This window comes from Hirundo rustica, chromosome 17 (genome assembly GCF_015227805.2).
Source record: "Hirundo rustica isolate bHirRus1 chromosome 17, bHirRus1.pri.v3, whole genome shotgun sequence".
NCBI lineage: Eukaryota > Metazoa > Chordata > Aves > Passeriformes > Hirundinidae > Hirundo > Hirundo rustica.
Window position 1 is genome coordinate 11,403,918 of NC_053466.1, and position 27,296 is coordinate 11,431,213.

The 27,296-nt window shown below is 42.5% G+C and overlaps 3 protein-coding genes across 5 annotated transcripts; 2 read left to right on the plus strand and 1 right to left on the minus strand.

The window, feature by feature from the left end:
* Positions 1–859: 859 nt before the first annotated feature.
* Positions 860–14,064, plus strand: UPB1 (beta-ureidopropionase 1). The gene is made up of 10 exons (XM_040080789.2): positions 860–1,007; positions 1,619–1,790; positions 3,232–3,319; positions 4,007–4,101; positions 4,355–4,516; positions 7,436–7,605; positions 8,271–8,352; positions 9,173–9,215; positions 9,933–10,087; positions 12,866–14,064. The coding sequence occupies exons 1-10, from the start codon at positions 907–909 to the stop codon at positions 12,947–12,949; spliced, it is 1,152 nt and encodes a 383-aa protein (XP_039936723.1). The 5' UTR covers positions 860–906; the 3' UTR covers positions 12,950–14,064.
* On the minus strand, positions 14,003–23,287 carry GUCD1 (guanylyl cyclase domain containing 1). Of its 2 annotated transcripts, none has more exons than XM_040080791.1 (6): positions 23,194–23,287; positions 21,457–21,541; positions 19,838–20,003; positions 19,029–19,120; positions 17,208–17,449; positions 14,003–16,731 (listed from the first exon to the last, which is right to left on the minus strand). In XM_040080791.1, exons 1-6 carry the CDS (start codon positions 23,228–23,230, stop codon positions 16,640–16,642), a joined length of 714 nt encoding a protein of 237 aa, XP_039936725.1. In that variant the 5' UTR covers positions 23,231–23,287; the 3' UTR covers positions 14,003–16,639. The 2 variants fall into 2 exon arrangements, with proteins under 2 accessions (XP_039936725.1, XP_058278804.1); XM_058422821.1 differs by lacking the exon at positions 23,194–23,287 and adding an exon at positions 22,864–22,882.
* A 192-nt stretch (positions 23,288–23,479) lies between these two features.
* SNRPD3 (small nuclear ribonucleoprotein D3 polypeptide) lies at positions 23,480–27,035 on the plus strand. Of its 2 annotated transcripts, none has more exons than XM_040081207.1 (4): positions 23,480–23,587; positions 24,089–24,238; positions 24,874–25,066; positions 25,908–27,035. In XM_040081207.1, the coding sequence occupies exons 2-4, from the start codon at positions 24,113–24,115 to the stop codon at positions 25,967–25,969; spliced, it is 381 nt and encodes a 126-aa protein (XP_039937141.1). In that variant the 5' UTR covers positions 23,480–23,587; positions 24,089–24,112; the 3' UTR covers positions 25,970–27,035. The 2 variants fall into 2 exon arrangements, with proteins under 2 accessions (XP_039937141.1, XP_039937142.1); XM_040081208.1 differs by lacking the exon at positions 23,480–23,587 and adding an exon at positions 23,701–23,828.
* Positions 27,036–27,296: the final 261 nt, after the last annotated feature.

Here is a 27,296-nt window from a genome sequence, read left to right on the forward strand (position 1 = left end):
TAATGGGCCTCAAAATCCAGGTTAAACTCAAAGTTATTTATTACTAGCTGCTGTTCAGAGTTTTACTGCAACTTCAGTGGATACGCACACATCCATGAGAACCACTGCCACCTTATGACCTATTTCCAAACCTTTTTGTTGGAAAGGTATCATTAGAAAAAGCTCCTAAAGATGTTCTGCTTTTAGATGAGTTATGTCTGAAGCACAAGAGCTGGTCCAGAAGTGTCAAGTAGCCAGGAACAGGCACAGCCCCTGGACATGTCATTGACTGGACTGATGGAACCAGGGCCGGTGATTCCCCTTTCGTTTCCTTTCCTTTCATTTCCTTTCCTTTCCTTTCATTTCCTTTCCGTTCCTTTCCTTTCCTTTCCTTTCCTTTTTCCTTTCCTTTTTCCTTTCCTTTCCTTTCCTTTCCTTTCCTTTCCCCTTCACCTTTTCTTCTTTCTTTTTCCTTCTCTTTTCTCTTTTCCTTTTATGTTCTCTTTTCTGTTTTTTTTTTTTTTTTTTTCCTTTTCTTTCCCTCCTTTTTCCTCTCTTTCCCCCTTTCTCTGTCTTTCCCCGTTTTTCTCTCTTTCTACTCTGTGCTCATATACACTAGGTCAGGGACCAACATAACGGATTTCCACGCCAAGTGACTTTCTGTGGACTCTCCGACTTTTGTGGTTCCTTTCGACCGCGAGCATTTACGAGTCGTGGGGGCTCCTTCCCCTCTGTGGCCGCACTCGCTCCGGGAGCGGCGAGAGCCCGGCAATGGCGCCGGAGCCGTCCCTGAGGGCACCGCGGGCACCTCACGCGCCCGTCCCGCCAAAACCCGTGAGGGGAGCGGGGCGTGGGCGACGGGGCCGCCCGGGCCGAAGTCCAGGGGGCACCCAGCGCCTGAGGGGCTGCGCGCGCTCGCCCTCCGCCATGGCGGGAGCCCTGGAGTCGCTGGAGTCGTGCCTGGAGCAGCACATCCCGCCCGAGGAACTCGCCGAGGTGAAGCGGATCCTCTATGGGGGCGAGGCCAGGTGCGCCATCAGGACGGGCTCGCCCCCCGCTCTGCGGGTTTCAGTCCCTCCTCTCCCCGGGCTCTGCGGAGATGCCCGGCCCGGGGGTGAGGGGAAGGGGTCAGTGTGAGGGCCGGTGAGGAGAAAAAGGAAAAGTAGGGCTTGTGGTGCTGCAGCGAGGTGACTGGGGTATTTTGGAGGTGATACACTTGTGGGGAGCATGGCAGTGTGAGAAGGTGACGGACAGGGATGGAAGACGTGACGGGAATAGTAATATCGGGCTGATGGAGGTGGAAAAGTAGGATTAAAATTGAGGTAAAATACATTGGAGGGAAAGTGTTTACAATCTAGGTACAGCACGTGGAAGTTCGTGCGTATATCCTCCTTGATTTCTGCAGCAAGGTGTTAGTGTCTGGAAATGACAGGAGGACCGTGGGAGGCTTGTGACGCAGAGGGGAACGGTGAGATCAGCACGAGCTGGTCACTGCCCGTCCCTTGGCTGGTGGATGAATGTTGGGGCGTGGGAGCTTCGGGTGTCTCTGCAGGGTTAGGCACAGTCGTGATCCATTGCATTCAGAGCAGAAAAGGAGAACATCGCATCTTGAAATGTCTTTGTTTCCTGTTCAATCCAGAAAACTTGATTTGCCAACTGCTGCGCTGGCAGCAGCTCAGGAGAAAGATTTTGAACTACAGGGCTATGGATTTGAAGCTGCTCCGGAGCAACTGAGAAGACCACGTATTGTTCGAGTGGGACTGATACAGAATAAAATTCCTCTTCCCACAGACACAGCAGTGGCAGTCCAGGTACACAAACTGGAACTGGGCCTGTTTCTAGCTCCTTTTCTGCTGGATTGAGACATGACACAGTTCAGTTGTTGATTTTAGGAGCTGTATCATGAAATGTCTAATGATTGTCTAGCAGTACAGGACCCATCACTACTGCAGTAGAGCATCCTGTAAGATATTTGAATGGCACATTTGGTTTTATTGTTTCTCAGAAATATCTCTTGTGTTTAGCTAGCATGCCCAATCTGCTTGCAGTTTTTCCAAAGCTAGATGTTTACTAGCCCGTTTTGTACATGAAAATCCTTTGCCTCTAAGATGAAACACAAAATCATTTACACAAAATCAAAAGGGATGGCAACCAGTGGAAACCACAGGTGCAGTTCTTATTTTAATTGAGAAATGTTCCATTACAGGGAAATCCATTAGAGGAAACCGATTAATAAAGCTGCGTTCATTATTCTTTGTACAGCACTGAGTGAAATCTTATTACAAGATAACATGGTTTAGTGGTGACTTGGCAGTGCTGGGTTAATGGTTGGACTTGGTTGATGATCTTAGAGGTCTGTTGCAACATTAACGATTCTGAAACCATCATCTCTTAACATCTTGGACACAACAGCGCAGAAGTGACAAATATGTATAGAAATAGTCTCCTGAGAGGAGGTTTAAAAAAGAGAAAGAAAATACTGCGTTTATAAAATCTCTTAGGAGCAGTAGTTTCGTAAAGTGACAGGACAGAACATTTCTGAAGTCGTTTGTTTTGGAAAGATTGCCTGTCACAGGTGCAAGTCATTAATTCAGTAAATGGATCAAGTTTGTGGATTCTTTGTAACAGCTGTTGAATGAAGTACCAGCTATATTAATGATTTTGCTTTATGGATAACTAGTTAACTATTTCTGTAAATCAATATACATTTTTTTAGTTCATAGGTCACTGCAGTCTTGACTTTATTTTTTTTTTTTGACACCTGAAAGTAGCAATGCAAAGTACTACACCTATGCTTGTCTTTAAGTAAAATACTCTAGAAAACTAATTAATAAATACTTTGCTGATTTTTCTTGGTAATAATTACTTAGCTCTTAGGACAGAAGGTTTAACATCATCCTGTATGTTGTTTACAGTGACCAGCAAAATCATAGTTTTTGTTGATCCTGTTTAGATTGATTGCAAGTCAGGCAGCAGTGAGTTTCCAGCTATATCAATATTGCAGCCGTGGAATTAGAATCCTACTGGAATGCTTTCTCTATTTTCAGCATCTAAATGCTTTTAAAAATCTATATCTGACTCTATTATCAGTGTTCAGGAATGATACCTTGAGTTACTCCCCCTGAAAGCAATGGCACTAAGTATAGAACAAGATAAACTCCATGTGAACAAAGGCTCTAAAACGAGGCAGTTAACACAGAGGTGAGTTGGGACATGTGGCTTTTTTAATGGTGTGACATTTCTCACAATCAGGTGGCTGCTCTGCACAGACGCATCGAGGAGATTGTGGGAGTGGCTGCAGTGTGTGGAGTCAACATTGTGTGTTTCCAGGAGGCTTGGAGTGAGTATTTTCTGTTGTTCCCTGAAGGCTGTCACATGTCAAGTGCCTTCTATTTTAACAGGTGTCCTGTACTATGTCTTGTAAGTAAACAGTAGAAATCTTCCAAGATACAACAGCTGACTGCAGCAGTTTGCTTCCTAAAGGAAAAAACAAAGAGTCTGAGGTAGCAGAAATGTATGGAAGAGATATGAGGGTCTGTTGTATTGAAGATTGCCATATGATATTTGGAGCTCCTTCACTGCATCCTTTATAATCCTGTCCTCATTTTTTTCCCCCAAAACTTTAGGTTTTTTTTTTTCTAGACAGATAATAAAATTTAAAAATTTGTCTTTAATTAACATGGGGTGTTTGAGGCTTAATTGAAGCAAAACCTTTAAGTGAAGGTCCATGAAATGGTTGTGAAAACAGGTTATTCACAGTGTACACTAGTGACTGGGGTGTATTGTCTTTTTACCCCTGCTGAGACTTCACTAAGTGCATCCATTTTCTTCTGGTTTGCCCTCTGTCAGCTGAAAACTCCTTGCCCTGGCTAAAAATATTTTTAAATAGCTTTTGCCTTTAAACAAGGAATACAGTTAAATCATTCTTAATTGTTTAATTTTTTAATCTGTATTCATGCAAATAGCATGTATTTCTTGAGTGGCATGAACAATTTTGTACATTTTGCATTGTTTTGGTGTTTTCCAGCCATGCCCTTTGCTTTTTGTACAAGAGAGAAACTTCCTTGGACTGAATTTGCTGAGTCAGCGGAGGATGGGCCAACAACAAAATTCTGTCAAGAGGTAAAAAACCAACCAATCAAGCAAGGAAAAATAAAGACCAACCAACATCACTTGAAGGAAAAGCCAGTATGCCAGTGAACTGGCAGGCAGAATTTGCTGTTTTTCTCACTTGTACTTGTGTTATTTAACGTTTCTAGTTGACATGTAATGCTGTTTTACCTTTTAATTAACTGTTTTCAGCTGACTGTAGTGTCTGTCATTCTGGGGTACTGCAGGCTGGTGTACAATAGAGGAATTGTGTTCATTTGTGCAGCTTGCAAAGAAGTACAATATGGTTGTGGTGTCTCCAATCCTGGAGCGAGATGAACTGCATGGTGGAATTCTGTGGAACACTGCGGTGGTCATTTCTAATTCTGGAGCACTCCTTGGCAAAAGTAGGAAAAATCACATTCCAAGGGTTGGAGATTTCAATGAGGTAAGAATCAGTATTGTGACAATTGAGTTAATCTTACTTTGCAGCTCTTGCTTGTGCCAGCACGTGCTGTGTCCGAGTCACAGTCACAGAGCCAGGAAATGGAACGTGTTTCTAGAAAATGTGGTTCACTTACTGTCCAATCAGTTTCTCTGAGATGAAGCGATAGTAAGTTAATTTATCAAGAAGGAATAATTTTTGTGAGAGTGATGAGTCTTAAAGGAAAAATAACATTGAATCTTGTTAGGTACTCTTCCTTGGCCGAGTGAAACTTCAGAGGTATCAAGTATCCTTTAAACAAATTGTTTAAGTTGTGGCTGTGTTATGTTTGTTGTGCATGATTGGCTTGGGTAGTTTTTTCATGTGTGCTAATTGAACTTACCTTAATTTGCAGGGCAATTGTTTTGTGGTTCAAGCATGAACATTACTTACAGCCTTTCTCTGTTTCTCTGTGAGGTTGTCTTGGAAATGACAGTTCTTTTGCTCGTGTTTATTCGAGCAGAATCCCTTGATTCATTGTGCCTCTGACTGAATAGTTGGTTTATGGCATCTTCTGTTTACTAATCACATTATTGCAACTGAAGCCCCCAGCAGGTTTTGGGCCATCCTCCAGAATCAGAAACTGAACTGGCAGTAAAGGCAATGACTGGTAGATCTGAAATGTGTTTATCCATCCATAGAATTATCACAAGCAGCAAGATCAGGATTAAAAATTAACTGAAGTCTAAAAATACATTGTCTTACCTAACTAAATCTCTCCTTGTCAGCTAAAGTGAGTAATTAACAGAGGCATTTCTTCTGAGCACAGGAGGCTGCTGTATGCCTTTTGTTCCCTTCTGACTGCTCCAGTCATCAAACTGAGGCTTCAGAACCTAAAGTGCTTTCTTATTAATGTAAAAAGTTCCTTTGGGTCTCAAAACTTTGTGTTCAGAGACCTCTGGAAGTTTTGACCTTGCTCCCAGACCTGATCAGGCTGGTTTGAGTTTCTGCAGAGGAAGCTGTAATAGAGTTCTACACAATGAATTCTGGCACAGTCTGTCAGTCACCAGACTTACCTTCTATTTTTAACAATTATTTTGATATTTAAAATTATTTTATCAGGTCTGTCCTTTAGCTAGCAAAAGCAGTAGCTAACAAAGCCATTGGTTACTTTCAACATTTTTTAATTTGTTCCTTATGTAACCCTACAAAAAATAAATTCCTGTTGCTTGTGCTAAAATACAGTCTTTCAGTTTTCCTTACAGTGTTTAATGGAAAATCAACAGATTCCAAGAAACTCACTGTTTCCAGCTATGAAACTGTAATGAGAGACACCTAAAAAAAGAAAGTATTTTTACTTTCTCATGTGAAGTGTAAATAGTTTAATGAAGAGTTTTGCATAGTTGCTAAAAGAAGTTAGTTTTTAGAATCCTAAATGCCAGCATTACGACAAAACAATCAGTTCATAGCTTCCAGATATGCTACTATAATCTGGTATTTCTTCTTGTATCTGCCTTGTTAAAGAATCAAGCATGGTTTACCCAAGACACCACTGTCTTCAGCTGGCCTTGTTAGCAAAGCATTAAGTCCGCTCTTCTGAGCTGAACAATTCTGATAAAGCAACTTCAGAAACCACCCAGGCTACAGGAAGGGATTATATTAATCTGTGTTACTTTAATGTTGTTTTCTTTATCAACAAAGTTAAACCTCAGGGAAATACCGAATTTGAAATAGTTTCTTGTGTGTTGTCTCTGTAGGGCAGATGAGAGAGGAGCCTTGTTAAAATTGTGCCCGTTGAATCAGTAAGAACGAGATGGAAAGGGCAGAGATTGGTCTGTGGCCTATTCAGCCATGTGTGGGAGGCCGTATAAACAAAAATCAATCCTTCTTGAGACATCACAGTTTGTTGCTGTGGAGAGGATTGTGACCTCTGGTGTGAAATAAAGAAATAGGAAATGATGAATTCCCTGAAGCAACAGCATTCTTGTTTTTCTTCTCCTATTGTAAGAAAAGAAACTGAGAATAGGAGAAAAAATGGAAATATATTCATTCAGCAGAATTGTTCTGAAAAAGGCTTGTGTGAGCACCCACCATGTGGTCTGCTGTCTACAGACGTGAAAGGAGGTCAAATCACTGCCCAAGGACTGTGCAATTTCATGAGACCTGATAATAAATAAGAAACATGAGATTATTTTACTGGACATACTGAACCTGTAGCCCTTGGTTTCAGAAGGTGACTGTCTTGTATCTGTCATGCCATTGGCCCACACTTACACAAGGCCCAGGTTTGTTCCCCAGCTGTACCTGCTTGCTTTAGGCCTCAGGTGGTTCTGCTTCCTTCAGGGCCAGTGGCAATGGTGGTTACAAGGAACAGATAATTTCAATAAAGAGGGGTCTGCTTTACAGCACACCTTCCTGCCCTGATGAGAGGCGTGTCCTGTTGGGTCACTGTGGTGGATTGTGTCCCTTGCTCTTCTGTGTCAGACTGGCTCCAAAGGATACTGTCAGGAATCAGCCTGGCCACTGCAACTTCTGTACTCCCTTGGGATCCTCAGTGTTGTAGAAGGAGTGTTGGTGGCACGTTTTGTCTCCTTATCTGTGAGTCTGTGTCCCCATCTGAACCTGGTGATGGTACTTTCAGAAAGCAGCACGTTTTTGAAGTGCGCTGCCTGCTGCATTAAAAAAGTTCCTTTGCTTGAAAGCGGGTATAAGAGTGTAATTTCAGTGAATACACACAATGCTGCTGCCTTGGCATTTCTGTATTCATCTTGTCTACTGCCTAAGTGGTTTTATAAATCTCATCATATTATCCTCAGCCTTCCATCTACAGATTGAAAAGCTTTTTTAGTTGGAGATACTTCTTTGCACTTTTTAAAGTCTGCCATTGCGGGTTTGGTTGGTTGGGTTTTTTGTCTGTTTGCTTTTTCTTTTGTTTGTTTGTAGTCTACCTACTATATGGAAGGAAATACAGGACACTCAGTGTTTCAGACACAGTTTGGGGCGATTGCTGTGAACATCTGCTATGGGCGCCACCACCCTCTGAACTGGCTCATGTATAGCATGAATGGAGCAGAGATCATCTTTAACCCTTCAGCCACTATTGGGACACTCAGGTAAAATAAAAACTAACTTATGCCACTGCTCCCTTTGTGGGTTAATTGAACCTCTGAGCCCCACACTAGGGCACTTTGCTGAGGTCTTGGAAGTGTAGTCTCCTTGTTTTGCCTTCACAAAGGAGCCTGCATTCTCTTCCACCAGGAGTTTTGGGCTCCCAGTCTCCTCCCAGTAACTGATTCTCATTCAGAGCTTTATTGTACATCAGCAGGTCTCCTGTCTTTGAGACAGCATTAACCAGCATCCAGCTGGTGTTCTGAAGACTGAGAATTTATTTAGATTTTTTTAAAGTGATATTTTTGCTATGTGGTAGGTAGTGGTCATGTTCAGGCTTATTTTACCAGCTTGCATTGCCCACTTAGGAGCGTGGTATGAAATTGCAGTTTTCGGAACCAAGGTGAGATCCCCTTTTCTCAGAAATATTTTTTTTTAAACTGTTGACAATTTTATGATTATCAGGCCTCTTGAACCAGACTGGACCAGTGTAAACTGTCCCTTGAGATTAATCTTCTGCAGATTAACATTAATTGCACCCTACTGACTTGATTTCCTGAAAGCTAACGTTTGCTTCTTTGACAGAAAATGTGCAGTGTGAGGCTGAGAATCTAGATTTAGCACTGAAGTGTACAATAATGAATATCTGCTGCCTCTTTGTGTGTTGCAGCGAGGCACTGTGGCCGATTGAAGCCCGAAATGCTGCCATAGCCAATCACTGCTTCACGTGTCCCATCAACAGAGTAGGAACGGTTCGTATCGTCATTGTTCTGTGTCATTCCGTCATTCAGGGCTTGGAGCAGGACTTCACTCAAGGCAGGGACTGATAGCACTAGAATGTAGGGGTTCCTCTGCTGTGTGCTAGGGTTTATGATGTGATTTGAAGGTGGACAGTGATGAAGAGATTGAGAGCTGCCTCTGTTGCTGGCAGCCTACTTTTGGATTGCAGCTGCTTCCTGTTCTTGAATTGAATCTTTGTAATAAGCACCCACCCTTTTCCTAACTCCCAGTTTCTCTGGTGAAATCAGTATTCCTTTAGCCAAAATGCCTGAAAATTTGATATATCCACGAATCAACAATACACAGCTTGTGGCTGTTGTAGAGTTACTACCTCTTTCTGGACTGTAAAATTCTATATTGAAATTTAATAGCGCATGCAATAGGTAATTTCTACCTTTCGATTAGTCCAGTTATGCTACGTGTATATTTTTAAAATTAGATTCTCTGCTTGCCCTTGGTTGCTCTGTGAATATGTTTGCCTTTTTTTGTGATCCAAAAAGATATGTTTGGTTAAAGATATTCTCTTTTGCCTCTTTAAACCTGTGAAACAGACACAAGGCACGTTCCCCAAAGCGTATGACCAACAGGCAGTCATACAAAAAGACCTTGTGTTCTATGCTATCCATCACAGAAACTAGGCCTCTCTGATGACTCCCTTTAGACAGTGCTGATAGTGTGCCAGAAAAAAATATTTGTAGATTTAGATAAACTTCCAAAATATGATGGACTAGCAAGGATTTCTTGAATGAAACAGAATTATACTGCCACCTATGGATTCTTCTTATTTCACAGGAATACTACAAAAACGCCTTTACTTCTGGAGATGGTGGAAAAGGTATGTTCAGAGATCACATTCAGTGCCAGTTCCCAGATTTGCTGGAAGCTAAAGAGAAAGATCAATTAGGTGTTGGAGATTTTCTTGTATGTACTTATATGTTGGAGTGCAGTAATTTGTACTGAGAAAACCATGGCTGCTTGTGGCTCCATCCAGAGAGGGCCTGAGCCTTTTTTATCCGGTTTTGGAGCTAAGTGTTTCTAGCAGCTGCATGAAGAAGGTCAGTGGTATCCATTGCTTAGTAGTACAACAGATGTGATTGGTTTTTGGCACAACTCAGAGTTGTGCAATATGAAGTGACATCTTTTCTGTGCCTCATATCCCAGTGTTTTCAACTCTGGCCTTTTACTGAAAATAGAATGGGTGCATCTCTGTCAGCTGTTTTGGAAATGTATGATTAGACAATTAGAATTCATTTAAATGCTAAGTAAAAAGCAATGAAAGCAAAGCCTTTAGTCCAGAGACTTAATAATGGGGAAGCATGATGGTACATTATTTGAAAGGCAATGCAGTGAGATTTCCCCAATAATTTGATGGTGTACTGTGCATGAAAATTATAACTGGCCAAAACTGCAGTTATTTTAGGATCATGCTGGGACTCTTCAAGATGATTATCTTCTATAAAGGACCATGAGACCCCATGAAATGGAGTCAGGTTTTGTGGGACACTGCCTGTTTGCTGATGGCAATAATGTGCTTTTTAAAACTCTCTCTAAGCTCACCATGAGTTGGGCCATTTCTATGGCTCCAGTTACGTGGCTGCGCCGGACGGCAGCAGGACCCCGGGACTCTCTCGCACTCAGGATGGGCTGCTGGTGGCAGAGATGGACCTGAACCTCTGCAGGCAAGTCAGTGACAAATGGAATTTTAAGGTAAGCCTGATTATAAAGAAAATATGAGATTAGAACAAACAAGCTTTGATAATGATTTTATGATGTTACAATACTTAAAAGGTAGCCTTTTTTTTATATTTTTCAGCCGTTCAGAGCTTAAATTGTTGACGTAATTTAACAGGTTGTTATGGAGGCCAAAAGCATAAATAGATTTGGAAAAGGAATAGCTAAATTCAGGGAAACTAGGCCAGTAGCTTTCAAATGAAAAACCGTAGCCTTGGGACCTTGACGTGGATTGCCAGCAGCTCTGAGGATTGCTGGGGAGGAGTTTGTGATTTCCTTATGCAGTGAACGTAGGCATTTGTTGCTGAGCTGAGCCAGACATTGGATCTATCTAATGTGGTACTATTATATATTCTTAAAGGCATTAATTGTCAGTTTTGGTGAAATTTAGTGAAATCCCGAACCCACAAGCTTCTGAGGACATTCTGAAGGCAAGATTTTTGCAATGTTAACTTCCTGAATTTGTGGATATGTTGAAACTACAGCGAAAGAACTGTGTACTGTATATATTCATCTCTGAAGCATCTTAACACACTTTTGAATTTATCTAAATCAGATTAAGATAGCTGCAAGCCACTCCATATGGCTTTAACAAACCTTATTTATTACTATTTCTTTGTATTCTGAGATAAAGCTAATTTGGCTCATCTTTCCAGAGGGCATAATTGGATTTAATTTGCCCAGCAGCAGTGCTGGTTGGAGAAATGGCTGCCTCAGCACAGCAGCTTGCTAACCCTTCAGTTGTGCCAGTACCAGCTATGTGGGGTGCTGTATTATATACTGATTTAGTGGAGTAGCCAGATCCTTTCTTTTTTTTTTTTTTTTTTTTTTTAAACAAACAACACTCTTGTTCTTTTTTTATTCTCATCAAGTTTACAACAGGCCACACAAAGATCCTGTTGGAACAAAAAAGAAAAGAAGTGGCAACTTTGGAAATAGGCTTTGCTGATGAAGAAAACATCTTGCTGTCTTATGTGGAGACAGATCTTTTGTTCTAGTTTTCAGTACTGCTAAAGACTAGAACTTTTTCCTAGTCACTCTTAAGATGAGCATGATTTGAATCCTAACAGAGTAGACCAGAACACCTGGCTGAGCAGCTGTACAATATATATAAGTTAGGTGATCACCTAGTATTTAAAATAAGTAATCATTTGCAAGGAGTGTCAGTTTTTGAACATCATGCTACTGCAAGCAGACACTTACTTTATAGAGCTGGTTTATTTGCCTGTTGTGCATTACAGTGTGGTGAAATATTCAACATGTTTTGATGTCAGTTTAACATACAACTGAAAAGTCTCTGTGGATTTGAAATGCTGAATAAGCTTTCTAATTAAAAAAATACTAATTTCTTATCTAGAGCTTAATTTCTTTGCTAATATTGCTAATACATATGTAGGGACTAAAACTAAGAAGTAATTTCAGGTCATCTTCTGGAACAGAATTGCATTTGTTATTTTACAGATGCCTGTGGTAGGCATGTGGTTGTTGCCGTAATGGAATTAGGTTGTGCTGAGATTCTTAGTTTTTTAAGTCAGGCAGACATTTAGTTTTGCTTTGCCACCAGAGTTTGAGGCCCTTGCTGCAGAGTGGAGGCTTGGTGTGTCAGGAAGCACATGGAGCATTGCTTCTACCACCTTAGGATGGGTGTCTGAACAAAAGCAATTCTGTTGATTAGGAAAACAAACAATAAAAGCAAAACACTGCCCTTTGGCTGATTTGTGTAGAATCGTGTAGTTTTTTGTTGTCTTGAAGTCTTGTGCTTTCAGCACCTTGATTTCATGTCGGTGGTGTGGAGTGCTATTGTTGGGTTTGGCACATAAAGCGCAGCTGTGGTTTTGTTTGTGTGACAGGGGAAAGCTGTTTCCTTTTCCTCTCAGTGGTAGCCAAGACACAGGTAGTTCTTGCTGAGGGGAATGAGGAAGAGTGATCACAGGTTACCCACTGCAGAAAACTCTTTAACAGCAAGTGGGAACCTATTTAACCTGCTCTGGTATCTCTAGTTTGCAGTGATGCCTGAGAGGGACATTCAGTAGAAAATCTTTGCTGAACTTAGAGCAGCAAAGGGGTTGAACAAATTAAATAAAGATGTAATTTGCCCCTCCCAGAACCAGTGCTGTGGGCTGTGCAGTTCAGAAGAGGGCAACAGCACTACATCAGGTGCTGTGTTGCAGCACTTCCAGCACTTGCTCTGTTGCCCAAACCATGATATTTTGTAATATTAATGGGTGAAGTAAGAGTAACCCCAACACTGCAAACTTAGTGCTGGCAGCAGGGTTCCTTGGCTGGCAAGGACATGACATGAAGCCCTAATTACAGAGACACTCCTTTGCATTCATTGACATCACTTAAAAAATTGTTGATGCCTGAGAAAGCAGGTCCACCTTTCACATTCAACTTTCAGCTATCCAGAATAACTTTAATAAGTAGTAAGCCAGGAGACATGACTGTCACTGAAGGAGAGCTGCAAAACAGGAAGGTGTTAATTTAAAATTTTGACTTTTCAGGGTGGAACTACGCTTCTTTTTTTGGATAGAAATACAGTCCTAGACAACATAATACAAGTTCTTTTATTAAAAAAATAGTTTGTGGTAAGGCACTGGAGATCTTGAATTCTGAGGAAATTACGGTTTTGATGTTTGGGACAATTACATCATGTATTGTAGAAAAAAAAAAAACCAGCGAATAGGAATATTTTCTACTGAAGTTCTTCTGTAGCTCACTGAAAGAACTGAAGCTTTGATTTTTCTTTTCCAGATGACTGGTAGATATGAAATGTATGCAGAAAAGCTTGCTGAAGCAATCCAGCCTTTCTTTATACCCAATATCATCAAAGAGTAAGAGAGAGCATCTCATTACACTCAAATGTTACAAGACACATTTGGAGTTACTGTTGGACGATAGCTTTACTGTGACTCACAAGTTGCTGTTTTAATGTTGTCAGTTTGATTTCATGTTACTAATTTTAAATAATAAGATTCAAAACTGTATTACGTAAAATAATTGCAAATGGCTTCTTAAGTGTTTGCTATTTACACTAATGAGTTCAGAGTTTTGTTCCTTGCTAGAAATACATCCAGTGTTTTTCTAGAGTAGAAGCACATACAGTGTACTGTGATATACTTGATAGGATGAGTTTAGAGGACATGAAAATTTTTACCTAAACTTTGCATTGTACATCTATTTCTGCTTTCCAGTTTTTACCGTCTGCCCAAATGCATAATTTAGGGAGAAAGGAGGCAGGAATTGTTTTCATCTGGGTTATGTTTGCCTTTTCTGCTTATGAACTACGTGATACAGTTTGGTTACAGCTGAGTAATGTCCCAGACATCCCAGTTATTTGAAGATCTGTGGGTGCTGTAAAGCAAGACCACTTTGGTTCTGTTGCCTTTTACACAGCCACAGCTGGAGCAGTGTCTTTGCTGGGCCCCTTTAAGGTGCCGAAGTTTTGCTCAGAGAGATGCTTTGGTATCTTCTGAAGCTCAGTGCCCTGAAGGGAAGCAGAAATAGAGACCCTGGCCAATGCAAGGCAAGGCTTTTGACTGTGAACAGGAAGCTCAGGATGGGTAAGGAAAACTCCTTCCCTGGGGCTGCACTCCAGTAGGATATGCGGTGGCTGCAGAGTAAACAAACCAGCTGTGGAATGAAGGTACTAATGATCCATTTGCTATTCTTAGGTAGTACTGTACTCTGAAATTTTGCCTCATGTGGTCTGGGTGATGGCAATAGGTGTTCGGGCAACGCAGACTGAATACAATTTACAGCCCAGCAACTATGGATTTGTAGCTGTAATACTTGAACTCTTGTTTTTGTTTTTCGAAATTACAATTTCAAATTTTCAAAAACATTTTCTTAATAAACTTGTTAATAAATGCACTTGCTGCATTACGTTACACCGTTATTTGTGAGTTTAACCTTTATTGAGAATGGCTTAATTACAAATAAAAATATATTTATGTATAAAATCCCTGCATGTAAAATCCCCTTCCTTTACTATTGACACCCTGACAGAAACAAAGCAACAGAACATTTTCAGTGTGAGAGTTTTGATAGACAGTCTTGTAATAAGAAACTAAGTTTCAGAAAATGCAGATGTTCTGGATGCTTGTGCAGTGAGCTGCTTTTTCAGCTGAATTTGTGTCATATATTCAAGTCTTTTCACTTGGCTTTTGCTTCTTCCTTGTGTTTTCATCTCTCACAGCCATCTTCCATTTGGCAGATGTAGGAGATCCTGTTGTAATAGCAAACCTCTCCTTTTGTCTGCACTGGCTTAGCTTTGTTTATCTTTCACTTTTGTTGAAGCACTTAAACCCTGGGTACCAAACGCTTAGCAGTCAATATTGTTACACCTGTGTATGCACTTCAGAACACTAAGCTTGCCCTTAAGTTCACGTTTCTATAAGCCCAGGATTCACTTTTGGTAACGGAAACAGTAATGTCAATTACAAGCCTTTGTAAGAATTGTTTATATTCAACTAATGAAGCCTGCTCTAAGATAAATCCTGTGGCAGTTCAATGGTAGTGAATGAACTACCTACCTGAAAATGCATGGGGGGTTAAGGAAGTACTCTAACAGCCTGTAGCTTCCACACCTGTTAATTATTAACAGAGCTAATACACTCTCTCTAAATCAAACATCACGATTTTGGCCCTGGACAGAATTCCCAGATCAGGAGTCTTGTGGTTACTTACCCTGGAGGATTTGAAAGGCATTATCTACAACAGGTTTTGTACCTTTCTGCTGGAGGGATTCTGGTGGTGGCACTGGTGGACCAATTCTACACAAATCACATCCTACCTATTACTCATCAGTGCGAGAATGTATTTAAACTTCACCAATGATAAGCAAAATTTGACACAAAATTTCCTGTCACGCACTTCTGTTTGGAACTTTTTAAGGGTCACTGCATTTTAGATGTCTGTTACTATTTTTTGCCTTTGTCCAAAGGAGCACTCTTGATTCTACTAAACACTTAGTCAACACTGTATACTTTTCAGTTAGTCAACAACTGATAAAAGAAAATGTTTATCTTGGTAAAAAAAGATATGCTTCTATCTTTCTATGCTGAAAGTAGATTCCTATTTATTATAGCCACCAGTAAATAGTAATATCCTTTTATTGGATTACTGTGATTCCAGAACTTGAACAATTCTTTTCCTAAAACCATGCCAGAGATGCGGGATCTCTGTCTTAAGTGCAAATTTTCCTAGTTTTACATCAGTGCTGATTTTCCTACTAACTTTCATATAAGCAGGACTGAAGATTGAGACTCACAGGAAGTTAGGAAAGATGAAGCTGAAGTAAGTGGCTTTTTCTTACGCTTCGGAGTGCTCCTCAGGTAACAGAGGAGAGGGCTATGAGTGGGCTGCTACCAATTTCACTTAATGTCTCAATACAGCAACAACTTAATCCAAATACAGCTGCAGTATAAATGCTAGAAAAATGTAAGTTCCTGCCTTGTACCAGGTATGTATGTATGTATTTCCTCTTCTCTTAATTGATTTTAGCTCTTAGAAGATCACTGAACTAATACCAACAGCAAATCTGGCTCAAATTATGTTTCAGCATTTTAGGTACAATGCAGTAGATGCTATCAGATATTTACACTTCACGCACAAAATATATGCCATTAGTATGGATGATAATTTTCTGCATTTGCTTAACAAGTTTAAATAGTTAGAACATTCATATTTAGAATGGATTCTGCAGAATGTGGCACATGTGGGTGGCATAACATTCAGAGCTTTTTGCAAAGAGCAGGAAAGACTTCCAAGTGCAAATAAAATCTTTCCATTTAAAGTTTTGGAGCAATCTGGAGCTCTGAGCAGTCATCCCAGAGGATTTAGCCAAAAGAGACTGAATTTGTAGTGCAAGGCAGCAGTTCTAGTATTGCAGTTGCATAAATGCTAAATCTCTGTGAATTTGGTACATGGGAAGTTTCCTACATTGCAGACAATACTGATAAGCCAGCAAGGCTTTTTTTTTGTTGTTGTTATTTAGAAGTAGTTTAAGTTAACATTTTTTCCTTTTATAAACTCTGCTGAACTTCAAATCCATAGATTTTGGATGAAGAACAGCTCTTGATGCTTTGACAGAGAGAGAAACAGGTATTTTCTATTTTTCTTTCTTTGTTTACCTAAATCTATGCAAATATTAACATGTGTTGAAATTCATAAATTGGGTGCTTTTTTCTTATGTGTTAAATTTGAAAATAAGCTGAAAGTGAACAGGCTCTGGGCCTGGATTTTAGAACTGCTGTCAAATGTGCAATGTTAAAAATAAGGGAAAAAAAAAACCCCAAAACCAAACAAAAGACCAGAGACAGACATTGCAAAATCAGATACATCATCAGGGAAAAAAAAAAAGGTAAAGACAGCATTGCAATATAGTCCTGTCACTGTCTATAAAGCCTCCCTTGTTGAAGATCCCACTGCAGTTCAGGAGCGAGGTGTGTGCAGGGGAGTCCTGAGACGAGCAGCCAGCTGCCGTGCAGGCTGTGCAGGAAGGAGCAGGAGTGTCCTCTGTGGATGTCAGCTGTCTGTGTAGATGAACAGAATATCTTCATCAGTGCCATAACTTGTCCTGGCTTCCTCAAAGTTACTGATGCTGGTGCAGCATGTTCCTGGGAAGGAGGAACAAAATGTTACCAAAAAAATGGGAAGGATTTGCCAGTTAAAGGTTCTTACACTGGATTTAACAGCATCCACAAACTAAACTAATATAGAGACTACACCCAGCACCTTAGGTTACAGCTTTACTCGGGTAGATTTTTTCACCTTAAAGAGCTCACTGAAGTAATGCTGCCAATAGGTACCAAACTGGCCCTTCTGTTACATTCTGCAGAGACATTTCAGCATCTCTCCCTAACCCATCTGAAAGCCAAACAAGCCATTTGCTAGAACGCTTATCTGAACGCTTCAACTAAATCACACCACAAAATGCAGCACTGCTGTAATTAATGGCAAAACCCTCTCTGACAAATTGGGTAGCGATGCTTGGCATGCCTGCGCACTGAGGGGAGGCGCAGCTGTGGCTCTGTGTCAGACTCATTAGCAGTGCTCTAGCTGAGAATCCATCCAAAAGGGACAGGCTACTCACGGTCAGCGTAGGCAGGGTTGTTGTAGTAAATACTCCCTGAGGCTTTGTTGTAGCCACATAACACAATGAAATGGCCCTGGTAGTCAGGGCTCCTGCAGAAGCACTTCTGTCCGATGGGAAGGAAGCAGCAGTATTTGACAGGACTCGAGCAAAGATCACACAGTAGCAGAACTGCGTTGACAAGGACAATGGCTATGTGACCCTGGGACAGGTGGTTTTGGATGTCTTGAACGGTTACTGTGCTGCAAGGAAGAAAATAGACATGCTTATTGAAAGAGGCTGGTGTAAAGGAAGTGCCTGATGGTGGACAGTGCAGCTGGCACTTCTATGGATATATTATAGATTCACTATAGATATACTTCTATGTCACAGGTATTTAACAGCTCTTTGCTGTTAAACCCTGCAGGCTTTGCTATGGACAAAGCCTGACAGAACCTGTAGCATTTAAGGCCTTTTCATTTCATTGCTGCTACTGAAGTGCAGAGCAACAGCTCTGGATTCTGCAGTAACACATTCTGAGATGACATAGCAGGTGCCCCAGAGAAGAGAATTAAAGGAGCTGACAACTCACTCTGTAACTCAGTAGGAAAATATAAAGTGTTCTCTATTGCTGTTAGAATAGCTTATCTCTGAAACACCAAATCTTTATCGACTGAGTGGTTAAATATTGTGTAACTGCTCACCAAATTAAGATGTGCCCAAATTTGCCTGTGTCACACAGGACTGTGTTTCTCCCAGCCAAAATTTTGAATCGCCTGATACTCCTGAGGCTTTATTTCTACAGAGAGTAAGTATCCACCAAACATCACCTATATCCTCGTCTGTTAAAAGCTGTCCTTCACTGAGGCAGATGGTGAGTTCCGTATGTGTGAGAAACTCATCACTTGGATCTGTTCCTTATGTCTGTGCTGTGTGCACCACCTGACTGAACTCACGTCTATTTATTTGATCCTTCCCAGTGTCACTTCCCCACTCTGATGCTGCACCCTCAGTAGTGGAAATGTAGATCTGTCCTCTGTTCCTGCCTTGATCAAGGCCACAGTCTTTTAAGACTGCAAAAGCAAGAGGAACTGAGTGTCCCTTCTTGTCCTGTCACAGCTGTAGTTAGAGTGATGGTGACTCCATGCATGTTAGAAAGGACACTTGACTCTGCTAAATATAAGTTACCCTCCAGCATTCAAATGCTATTGTGGCTGCCCCATATCCACTCTTCTTTGCTTACCCCACATTGACAACAGGGATCCAAATACAGCTTCCCTATAAAAAGGGATGCAGCTCAAGTTGGATGCTTAGTCATTCCCCAATAGAATTTCACTGCTCATTATGAAAATTCTGCAGTTTTGCTGTTTCTTCTGGAATTACAGTTCTTTCATGGAGTTCCTTATTTCATGGTCCCCTTGGCAAAAGCTCCTATCCTATCTTATACTTTGCATGTTTGTCTGGGAACAGAGATCCATGTTTGCATAGCTTTGGGAACAATGAGTTCTGTACCCACAGCACTCTCTTTAATTTCAGCAATGGCCAATGGCTGTAGGCACTCCCTATTGCCTTAAGTGTAATGGATAACCAAATTCAAAACAGAGTCAGCTCCTATCAGCATTTTCGTACCACTTCTTGTGCATCATGACTGATTTTTCTTCAAACTTCATTATTAGCTCTTGATGCGCATGGGTTTTTTGAGACAGATGTAGTACAAAGACACTAATTGGCAAAAAAAGGCTTAGGTCTTGGTTTCATTCTGTTTCAGCAGTTTAGCTTGGTGCCTCCAAGAAAAGCAGGGTCTCACAGAATCTCCAAAGAGAAAGAAAACTGTAAGCTTACCATTTCTCCACCAGCACCTTGCAGTCTTTGGCTTGTGCAAAGAGCTGATTCACTCGATTCTCTTCTGTGTCAAAGTGCTTCCTGTAGAATGACTGGGGAAATAACAGAAGTTCTGAACTGGAATGGTGTTTACCTTGGGTAATCCACCACTTAGTCTGCTAGCACAGGCCTGCATAAATTGGAGATCTGGCTGTGGGATAAAAGATCTCTCCCTTAGTTCACTGGAAAGAGAACAAGGATTTCTTCTCTCAATTACAAATTAAATCGCTCCTGGTCAGTTACTGTTGCAGTTTCTATCCGGTGGCTGTTCAGCTGCCTACAAGAGAGAGCCTGTCTGGTTTCCCAGGGGAAACTGAGCAGGAGCTTGCAATAGTCACAGCTGCTACAGGCCCTCCTTGGCCCCTTGTGGGCAGTCCTGGAGAGGCCAAGCTCTCAGTGGATGGGAGGCTGAGTTCCCCTCTCACCTCTAGAGGTGGATCTTCCAGGTCAAGGCTGAGGCACGGTGGTGGGGAAACTGTGGAAGCTAAACACTGCTGCTGCCCAGGCTGTACCTGTTCTGTAGATAAATACAGGGCTTCAGTCTCCAAGGCTGTCAAAATAGGTTGGAACCTTTCATGAACACTACATGCAAACTTCTTAAAAATTGAAAAGATGGAATCAATATGCGGGATCATACTGCCTTTGGAACAGATTTGTGCCAGTTTTGGCATTAGGTCAAATTAACTGTGGCTGACTGTCAGTAACACAGTGGCATGATACTTGAGGCTTTTAAAGCTGCCTGCTCTCCCCCTCCAGATGAGAATACTGACCTGATTTTTGTAGCCCTTGTCCACTCCGAGTGTCTGGGTGCAAAATTTATGCCTAACTCCGAAGTGCCGCATTAGGTAGGCCAGGTCAATAGTCCAGATACTCTTTGTTAACTGGAGTTCCTGGATGGCTTTCTGAAATTCATCATTATCCAAATGATTCAGGTACCTATGGTGTCAAGAAAGGCAGGGGAAGGGAAGCACAGATCTTAGGAGAAGAAAAATGTGTAGGCTGTAGCCCAAGCCTCTACGTCACAGCACATAAAAACTGAAACAATGGGCTTGGCTACGAAATAACAAAAAAATAAAAACCAAACCAACCCACAAAGGAGACAGAAATTTAAGGGAAGGGAGTAGGGTAATATTTAACTGGATTTATTGCTGACTTTTTAAAATTGGAAATGTGTAGTGCCTTGGCTGTTTTAGAGTGCTAGAAGTGTACAGGTGCTGTACCAGAGGCAAGCTGGTATAGAACTCTGTCCTGAAGGGTTTACAGTGTAATGTACAAGTGTATTAGAGCCAACACAGAAAAAAGAGTTAAAGACTAAAACTTCCTTCACGCAATAGATGGGTTTCAGAAGGAGGCGCCATAAAGGAATTCAGTAAATACTCAAAGGAAGCTTGTCTTGGGCACTGATGACACAAAAGGAAGAAAAGGGCAGATGAAGTCAGGAGGAAGACTGGGACAGGTTGCAATGGGGCAGGGCAAGGCAGTTACAGTTCTGAAAGTAAGAAAAGGAATGGAAGTAAATGATGAAAAATAAAAAAGGACTGGAATTGAGGATGCAGGGCAAACAGGGTCAGATCAGCAGGGTGAGACGATTAATCTTGGAAGCTGAGTTTTGGGCAGACTGGAGTGGCAAAGAGGTAAAGGGAATAGAGGTTACAGTAGTCAAGATGGGAAATTACCAGCACACGGACTAACGTCTTGGCAGAAGGGATGGAGAGAAATGAAAATCTTCTGCTTCATATCTACTAAGTGGACATCTAAATAGGTATTTCTCCTGCACCTAAGCTCATGTTCCTCTGTGGAAGGAAAGAGGAGTTCAGCAGGACAGCTACTAGTTCAAAAAAAGGTAAAACCAAAAATAAACCAAGAAAAAAAAAAACCCCAAAGGGCAACACAATTTTGAAGCTGAAACTACTCCTGGAACACAAACACTCATCCCACAGGTTGGGGCTCAGCAGGACAGAGGCAGTACGGGTACAGCACACACTCATTAACTGGGATACACCTACCCATCACTTGGAAACAGAAAGGAATCAGGTGAGTCACAGCTAACTACCAGCTCTGAATTGTAACAACAGGATAGAGGCAACACTTTCTATGAGCTTATGCATACCAGCCTGCAAAGTTCATAGAGCTGATTTGGTATTCTGCATCTAATTAGTCAATTGTTCAAAAGGGTCCAAAGTTCACTTCGGTTTATATTTTCCCTGGCTCCTGCTGGAGAGCTGGGCCAGGCTCAAGCAGCAGTCACTGTCCAAAGGTACCTCAAAGAAACTGCTGCTCTCCTAACACTGAACTCATGGCTGCTTCAGCACACCTCTTCTCCCTGGGCTTTGCTTCCTGCTACCTCTCCCCGTGGAATGGGATTTCCCACTCTAAGAGAGCCACTTACTGAAGCACCATCCTGGAGCAGGCCAGCCCGCAGTCCCAGTGGTACAGCTGCTGAATCACTGGCACTTTCAGCTGGATGCAGTCAACTGTGAGCAGAACACAATGTCAATGCATACAGGAATGTTTTTCCATGCCACTAAAAGTCAGCCTGTCCTCAGCACTACACCCACAGAAACTTAGGAACGTGGTTTTGTCTGATTGGTAGGTGGATTTTTTATTTTCTTAGGGGAACGTGCATTTAGTACTTCAGTACAGGTAAGCATTTGGTTTAATCTCATACTCCTTTATTGTTCCATACCTACATCACTGGCTTTCTACCCTCTTTTCCCTTAAAAGTTTCTTTTTTTTTTTTTTTTTTCTTTTTTTTGGTGGAGTGACATACCCACCACCCCTCAATTGAAGCTGTCTCCTCCTGGGTAACAGCAATAACAGCAAGTAAGACACAGGTATTCATCCTTTCTCTTGTGTCTGATTGTACTTCTGTGCCACAAGAGGACTTAAACCAAACTGGGAGAAAACATACCGAGATCTCTGGGCAGGAATCTCTTAGAAGCCCCACAGACTTAAGTCTTTTCTATAGATTTTTTTTTTTTTTCTTTTTCCTCAGGGATGGTAATTTACAGAATTGAAACAAAACTCATAAATTAAAACAAGTGGCACCAGTTGTCCTTTTGTACTAATTCCATCAAAACTTCAATAGAGAGGGAAAATTAATCATCTCTGCCAAAAAGTCCCAAAATACAACCTCCATGCTCTGCCTCGGTTTTTTATTTTTATGGAGTTGGCAATGTGGTAGTTTCAGAAACACCCTCAGCACTAGCAGGACTTGAAGAGTTCTGCCTGTCATTGCCACTTCAGCACTGACCAAAGTGAGTGAATCACAAAGGGCTTTTCTCAGTAACCTTTGATCTAGAAAAGGCCTTTGAGAAATTTTGTTAACAAGATCCTCGACATTTTATAATGGGAATAAAAATGCATTTAGCATCACATGGACTCATCTAGTTTTGGTGTAATATTATTTATTGGACTTTTTAGATAATGTTTTATTTTTCCTAGTTGTGCCCTTGTTTCATTATGACCTTAAAGAGTGGCATACTTGTTGATATATTCAGTCTTTTTAATTCATCTAGCTTAAGGTGCTCTTAAGTATCATTAAAAAAAACAAAAAACAAACAAAAAAAAAAACACCCCAAAAAAATTTCCCATTTGTCCTCAAACCGGGACTTCTCAAGTATTTTATCATCATTTTTTCTTGGCATGTTATGAATCTGTGCCTTTTTTGTAAACAGCCAGGGCCTCTACCAAGTCCCACGTCAACCAAAGTACATGTTTTCTAGGTGAAAGCTACAGAGAACAATAACAAGTTTTCCTGGCCGTCCAGCTTCCAGTCACCTGTTTCCCAACACACCTAGAGCTCTTCAGCGATGGCTGTCGGCTGTCCCGAGATACCAGCCCGTCTATGCCGTGCCTGTAAATCACCTCGCGAACCTCTCTGCGCTTTGCCAGCTCCCCGCCTTACCGACGGAGCCGGTAATCCCACGCCGCCGCAGCGGGCAGAACCCGCAACATCGCGGCTCGGCAGGACCGGGAGGCCGCCGGGAGCTCCGGCGGGGCCCGCGGGAGCCGCCCGCTCCCCGCCGCCCCCGGCCCGCTCCGCGGGGCGGGCTCCGCCTCCCCGCCGCCCCCCTGCCCGCAGAGGCCCCGCCGGCCCGAGCAGGGCTGGGCGGGCCGCACTGACCTGGCGGCGGCTCGCCGGCCTCCCGGGGGCTCTTCATGGCGGTGGCGGCACCCGCCGCCCGTTCACTGCCGGCCCCGCCGAGCCGGCGGCGCGGCCCCGGGGCCCGGCGCTGGCTCCTCCCGTAGGCGGGGGCTGAGGGGGGCCGGGCCCCGGGGCGCTCGCCCCGCGCCGTGGCGGCGGCGGGAGCAACGGGGCGTGCGGGCGGGCAGGGGCATGACACGGCGGGCGGGGGCCTCGCAGGCCTGCCCCGGGCTCGGGGCACCGCGGGGCTGCCAGGCCGGCCCCGGGCGGGAGCGGACGGGACGAGGCCGCGCCGCCCCCAGCGCCGCGTTCCGGTTCCGGCGCGCGGAGCAGGGCGGGAGGCGGCAGAGGCCATTACCGGAGAGTGCGGGCGGTGAGTGCTGCGTCTGGGCCGTGTCCCCCTGCGGGTCGTGCTCGCGTCCTGAGGGGCTGGAGGGGGCCGTGGGGGGCCCGGTCAGAGCGGCGAGGTGTCGGGGGCTGGGGTGGCCCCGGCTCCCTCACGAAAGGGCCCGGCGCTTGGCGCTGCGGCCCCCGAGCGCGGCCGTGCTGCCCGCGGGGCTCGCAGGGGCCGTGCCGCTGCGGGATGGGATGTACCTGAGGCTCTTCCCTTGGAGGTACCGGTGGTTTGCTATGTGGTCCCTAAAACTGAATTTCCTAGAAGAGACCTGGAAAAGACTGGATGTTGATATTTTAATATTTTAATTATTCTCTCCATGGGCACGTCTCCAGAGGAGTGTTACTGATGCATAGTCAAAGCCCATGTTGTGTTTAAATGTGAGAAAATTGGTGCTTTACGCTAATGGAAAGGGGGATGGATTGTGTAGTTGGAGCATCTTCCTTTGTAATAAAAGCTTTTGTTTCCCTTGTGCCTCAGGTGTAGAGCCACAGCACTGCAGCCATGTCCATTGGAGTGCCAATCAAGGTTCTGCACGAGGCCGAGGGCCACATCGTGACTTGTGAGACCAACACAGGAGAAGTTTATCGAGGCAAACTTATCGAAGCTGAAGACAACATGAATTGTCAGGTATTTTTTCTTCACAAGGATGGAGGGAAGGTTGGCTAATCTGAGCCTGAAAAATTGATTAAAAGACTGTTGCATTTAGTTCTGAGATAAAGAAAACTCTGCTGCTGCCTTTTACCTTGGGGAAATTCAGCATTACACAGTGCTCCAAAGAGGCCCAAGCTTATTTCCAGTTTCAAAGTAGGTTTGGGCACCCAAACCTACTGGTTCACTGGAAACAGGACAAGGATTTCTTGTCAGTAAGATGAGAGATTTTAAGATTCTGTCCTGTGAACAGTGCTTTTCCAGAGTTCTTTATTTAAAGCCACTGAGTGCAAAAAATAAATAAAAAAAACCACTTGAATTAAGAAACTGAAGCTTATTTAACACACATCTCTTCAGTCATTCTAAGAGTGCCTAATTTTGACTTCAGGCAATTGATCATTGAAATCAGAATGCTTGCCTAATAGTTAAAACTGGAACAGCTTTATTAAAACTTTGCCTGTAAGAAAACAAAAATAATGGTGCTGATAAAGTTAATTTGTAAATGGGAGGAAGCAAAAGTCCTGGGCAGCAGGCATGGGGTGTGTTTAAATGGTCATGATGCCTCGTGTCCCAGCTGAGGCCGGTCTGAGCACTGACTGATCTTTGCCTTCCAGATGTCCAACATAACAGTGACGTACAGAGATGGACGGGTGGCACAGCTCGAGCAGGTGTACATCAGGGGCAGCAAGATACGGTTTCTCATCTTACCAGATATGTTGAAGAATGCTCCTATGCTAAAGAGCATGAAGAATAAAAACCAGGGTTCTGGAGCTGGGCGAGGGAAAGCAGCCATTCTCAAAGCTCAAGGTATGTACAGTTTGTTCATGGTCCCTCCCCCTACTTCTCTGTAGAACTGGAAAACTTATCTCTGTCACTGAGGAGATTAGGCACGAAGAAGTGAAAAGATTACTGGTTCATACAGTGTCTTTCTGTATGTTTCATCTTACAGTGAGAGTCAAGACTCAAATTGTCCCAGTTACCTGAATGTGTAATATTGATGCTACAGTAATTTAGATGTAGTGAGTGGTTTTGTTAAACAGAGCCTTTCTGTTAAACGTAAGAGTTCTGTTTTCCTGCAATTGTGGCCACCAGCTGTTAGGAATACTTAGGGAAGGATTCAGGTGTTCTTTTTAAGCTTATATAGGAAAACAGCTTTAGTTAGAAAGATGGTACTTGAGCTACTGGGAAGCTGTAATTATTAGTTTTTCTGTAGTTCGCTCTCATTTGTGCCTTTCTCATGGGATCAGTCTAGTTATTAGGTAGTTGAGCAACAATCATGTGCCACAAAGTCCCTGGTTAACTTCAGTGTGCAGTAACATTTATGTGGGGGAGTAACAACTTACTGGGTAGTGTTGCAAAACCTTGTGAGAGTGTGGGGTTTCAGATCTCTTGGGTGACACAGATCTGTGTGGCAGAAGGAACATGGGGTGGATGAATATTTACTGCAGTTGTTCTGAGGAGCCAGACTGTGTGACCATTAGGTTCTGGTTCTTCTCACAGAAAGCTTCTTGTTTTCACCTCACTCTCTGAGCATTTCCTTGCTTCTGAGCAAGAGAACCTTGAGTTGTTGATGTTTTGCTTGTCAGTTGTTGAGATAAATATGCAGGTGTGTCAAATTCATGTCATCCCTGATGTTTTCTTTCTTCAGTGGCTGCAAGAGGAAGAGGCCGTGGTATGGGCCGTGGCAACATCTTCCAGAAGCGAAGATAATTTTGGTCTTGGATGAATTGCTTTTTTTTTTTTTAAGGGTGTTAACTTGATGTGTGCATTGATATCAGTTTTGTTTAATAAATGTTTCTGACAAAAACTCGTCTGCTCTTACCTGACAGAACAAATCTTGGGCAAATACGCAGCTTTGAAAAATAGTGGACTTTATTATATCTAGTTTTGACCACTTTGTGTGATGCATTAGTTTTTAAAGATCCTTTTTCTTGTTTAGTCCTGCTGTCGTTTATTCTCTAAAGAGTTAGAAGGCATTCTTAATGAAGAATTTGAAGTCATACATTATAAAGTTTTATTAGCAGCAGTGTTTATGGAAGGTACAGCAAAACAGAGGCAGCTTCCTGAGAAACAGAGCACTGTGTTCTTTTGCTTTATATGACCCTACAATAGATAAAAGTCCATCTTCAGATCTGTATATTGAACTTGTATTCTTGCATTTCTTATTTTTTCTCTTTGGATATGGGAAGAATTTTTCATTAGGAACACACAACTTTGATAGCCTGAATCTATATTTGCAGTGAAAAAATCTGTTCTGACTTTCTTAGCAGTTTTCCCCTGTGTTGGGAAAAGACGACAGAACATAGAATAGGCATTTTCCAGGATAAATCTGAAGTGCTTTGTAGATTTGAAAGGTAGTACAGGTGTATGAGGAAAGTCTTCTAAATAGTTCTCCACTAAACACAGTACAAATGCTGATGCTTTGAACAAAACTCATGATCAACTTCAGCTTTTGATCTTATTATCTACACACAGTTTTGTATAGATCAGCTGATCTGCAGGACGCCAAATGTAGTTGTAACTTCAGTTTATTTTGCTTAAAATGTAGTGTGGGTGTTTTTACTGACTTAAATGAAATGTTTCAATGTAACCCTTCTGTACTTAATCACTTACTTGCATTCAGTCAATTACCAGTCTGTACACACAGAAAAGAGCTGCTCTTGCTTTTCTGCTCGGATGCTGTGAAGACTCTCCCTTGTGTGCAGACAGGAAAGTTGAACTAATGTATTAACTTGTTGAATTGTGTGTAAATAAAGCTGTATTTGGTCTCCCATCACTAGGGAAAACCCTGCTGCATGTTCTTCTGGGTAGTAGTGATCCTAAATATTTGCAATGGAAACCTCCTTCAAATGTGTTAAAGGGATCCTTGAGCTTAACTATAAAAGCATTGTCGTGTCATCCTATGCCTCTGCTGAGGGATGTGTCCAGAGGATGGCAGTCCTCAACAGGGGCCACTTCCACTGATGGTGACTGGCTCACCTCTTTTAAAGTGTCCCTGTTTCTCCTCCTTGAGCAATGCCAAGCTGATCTTCTCTCA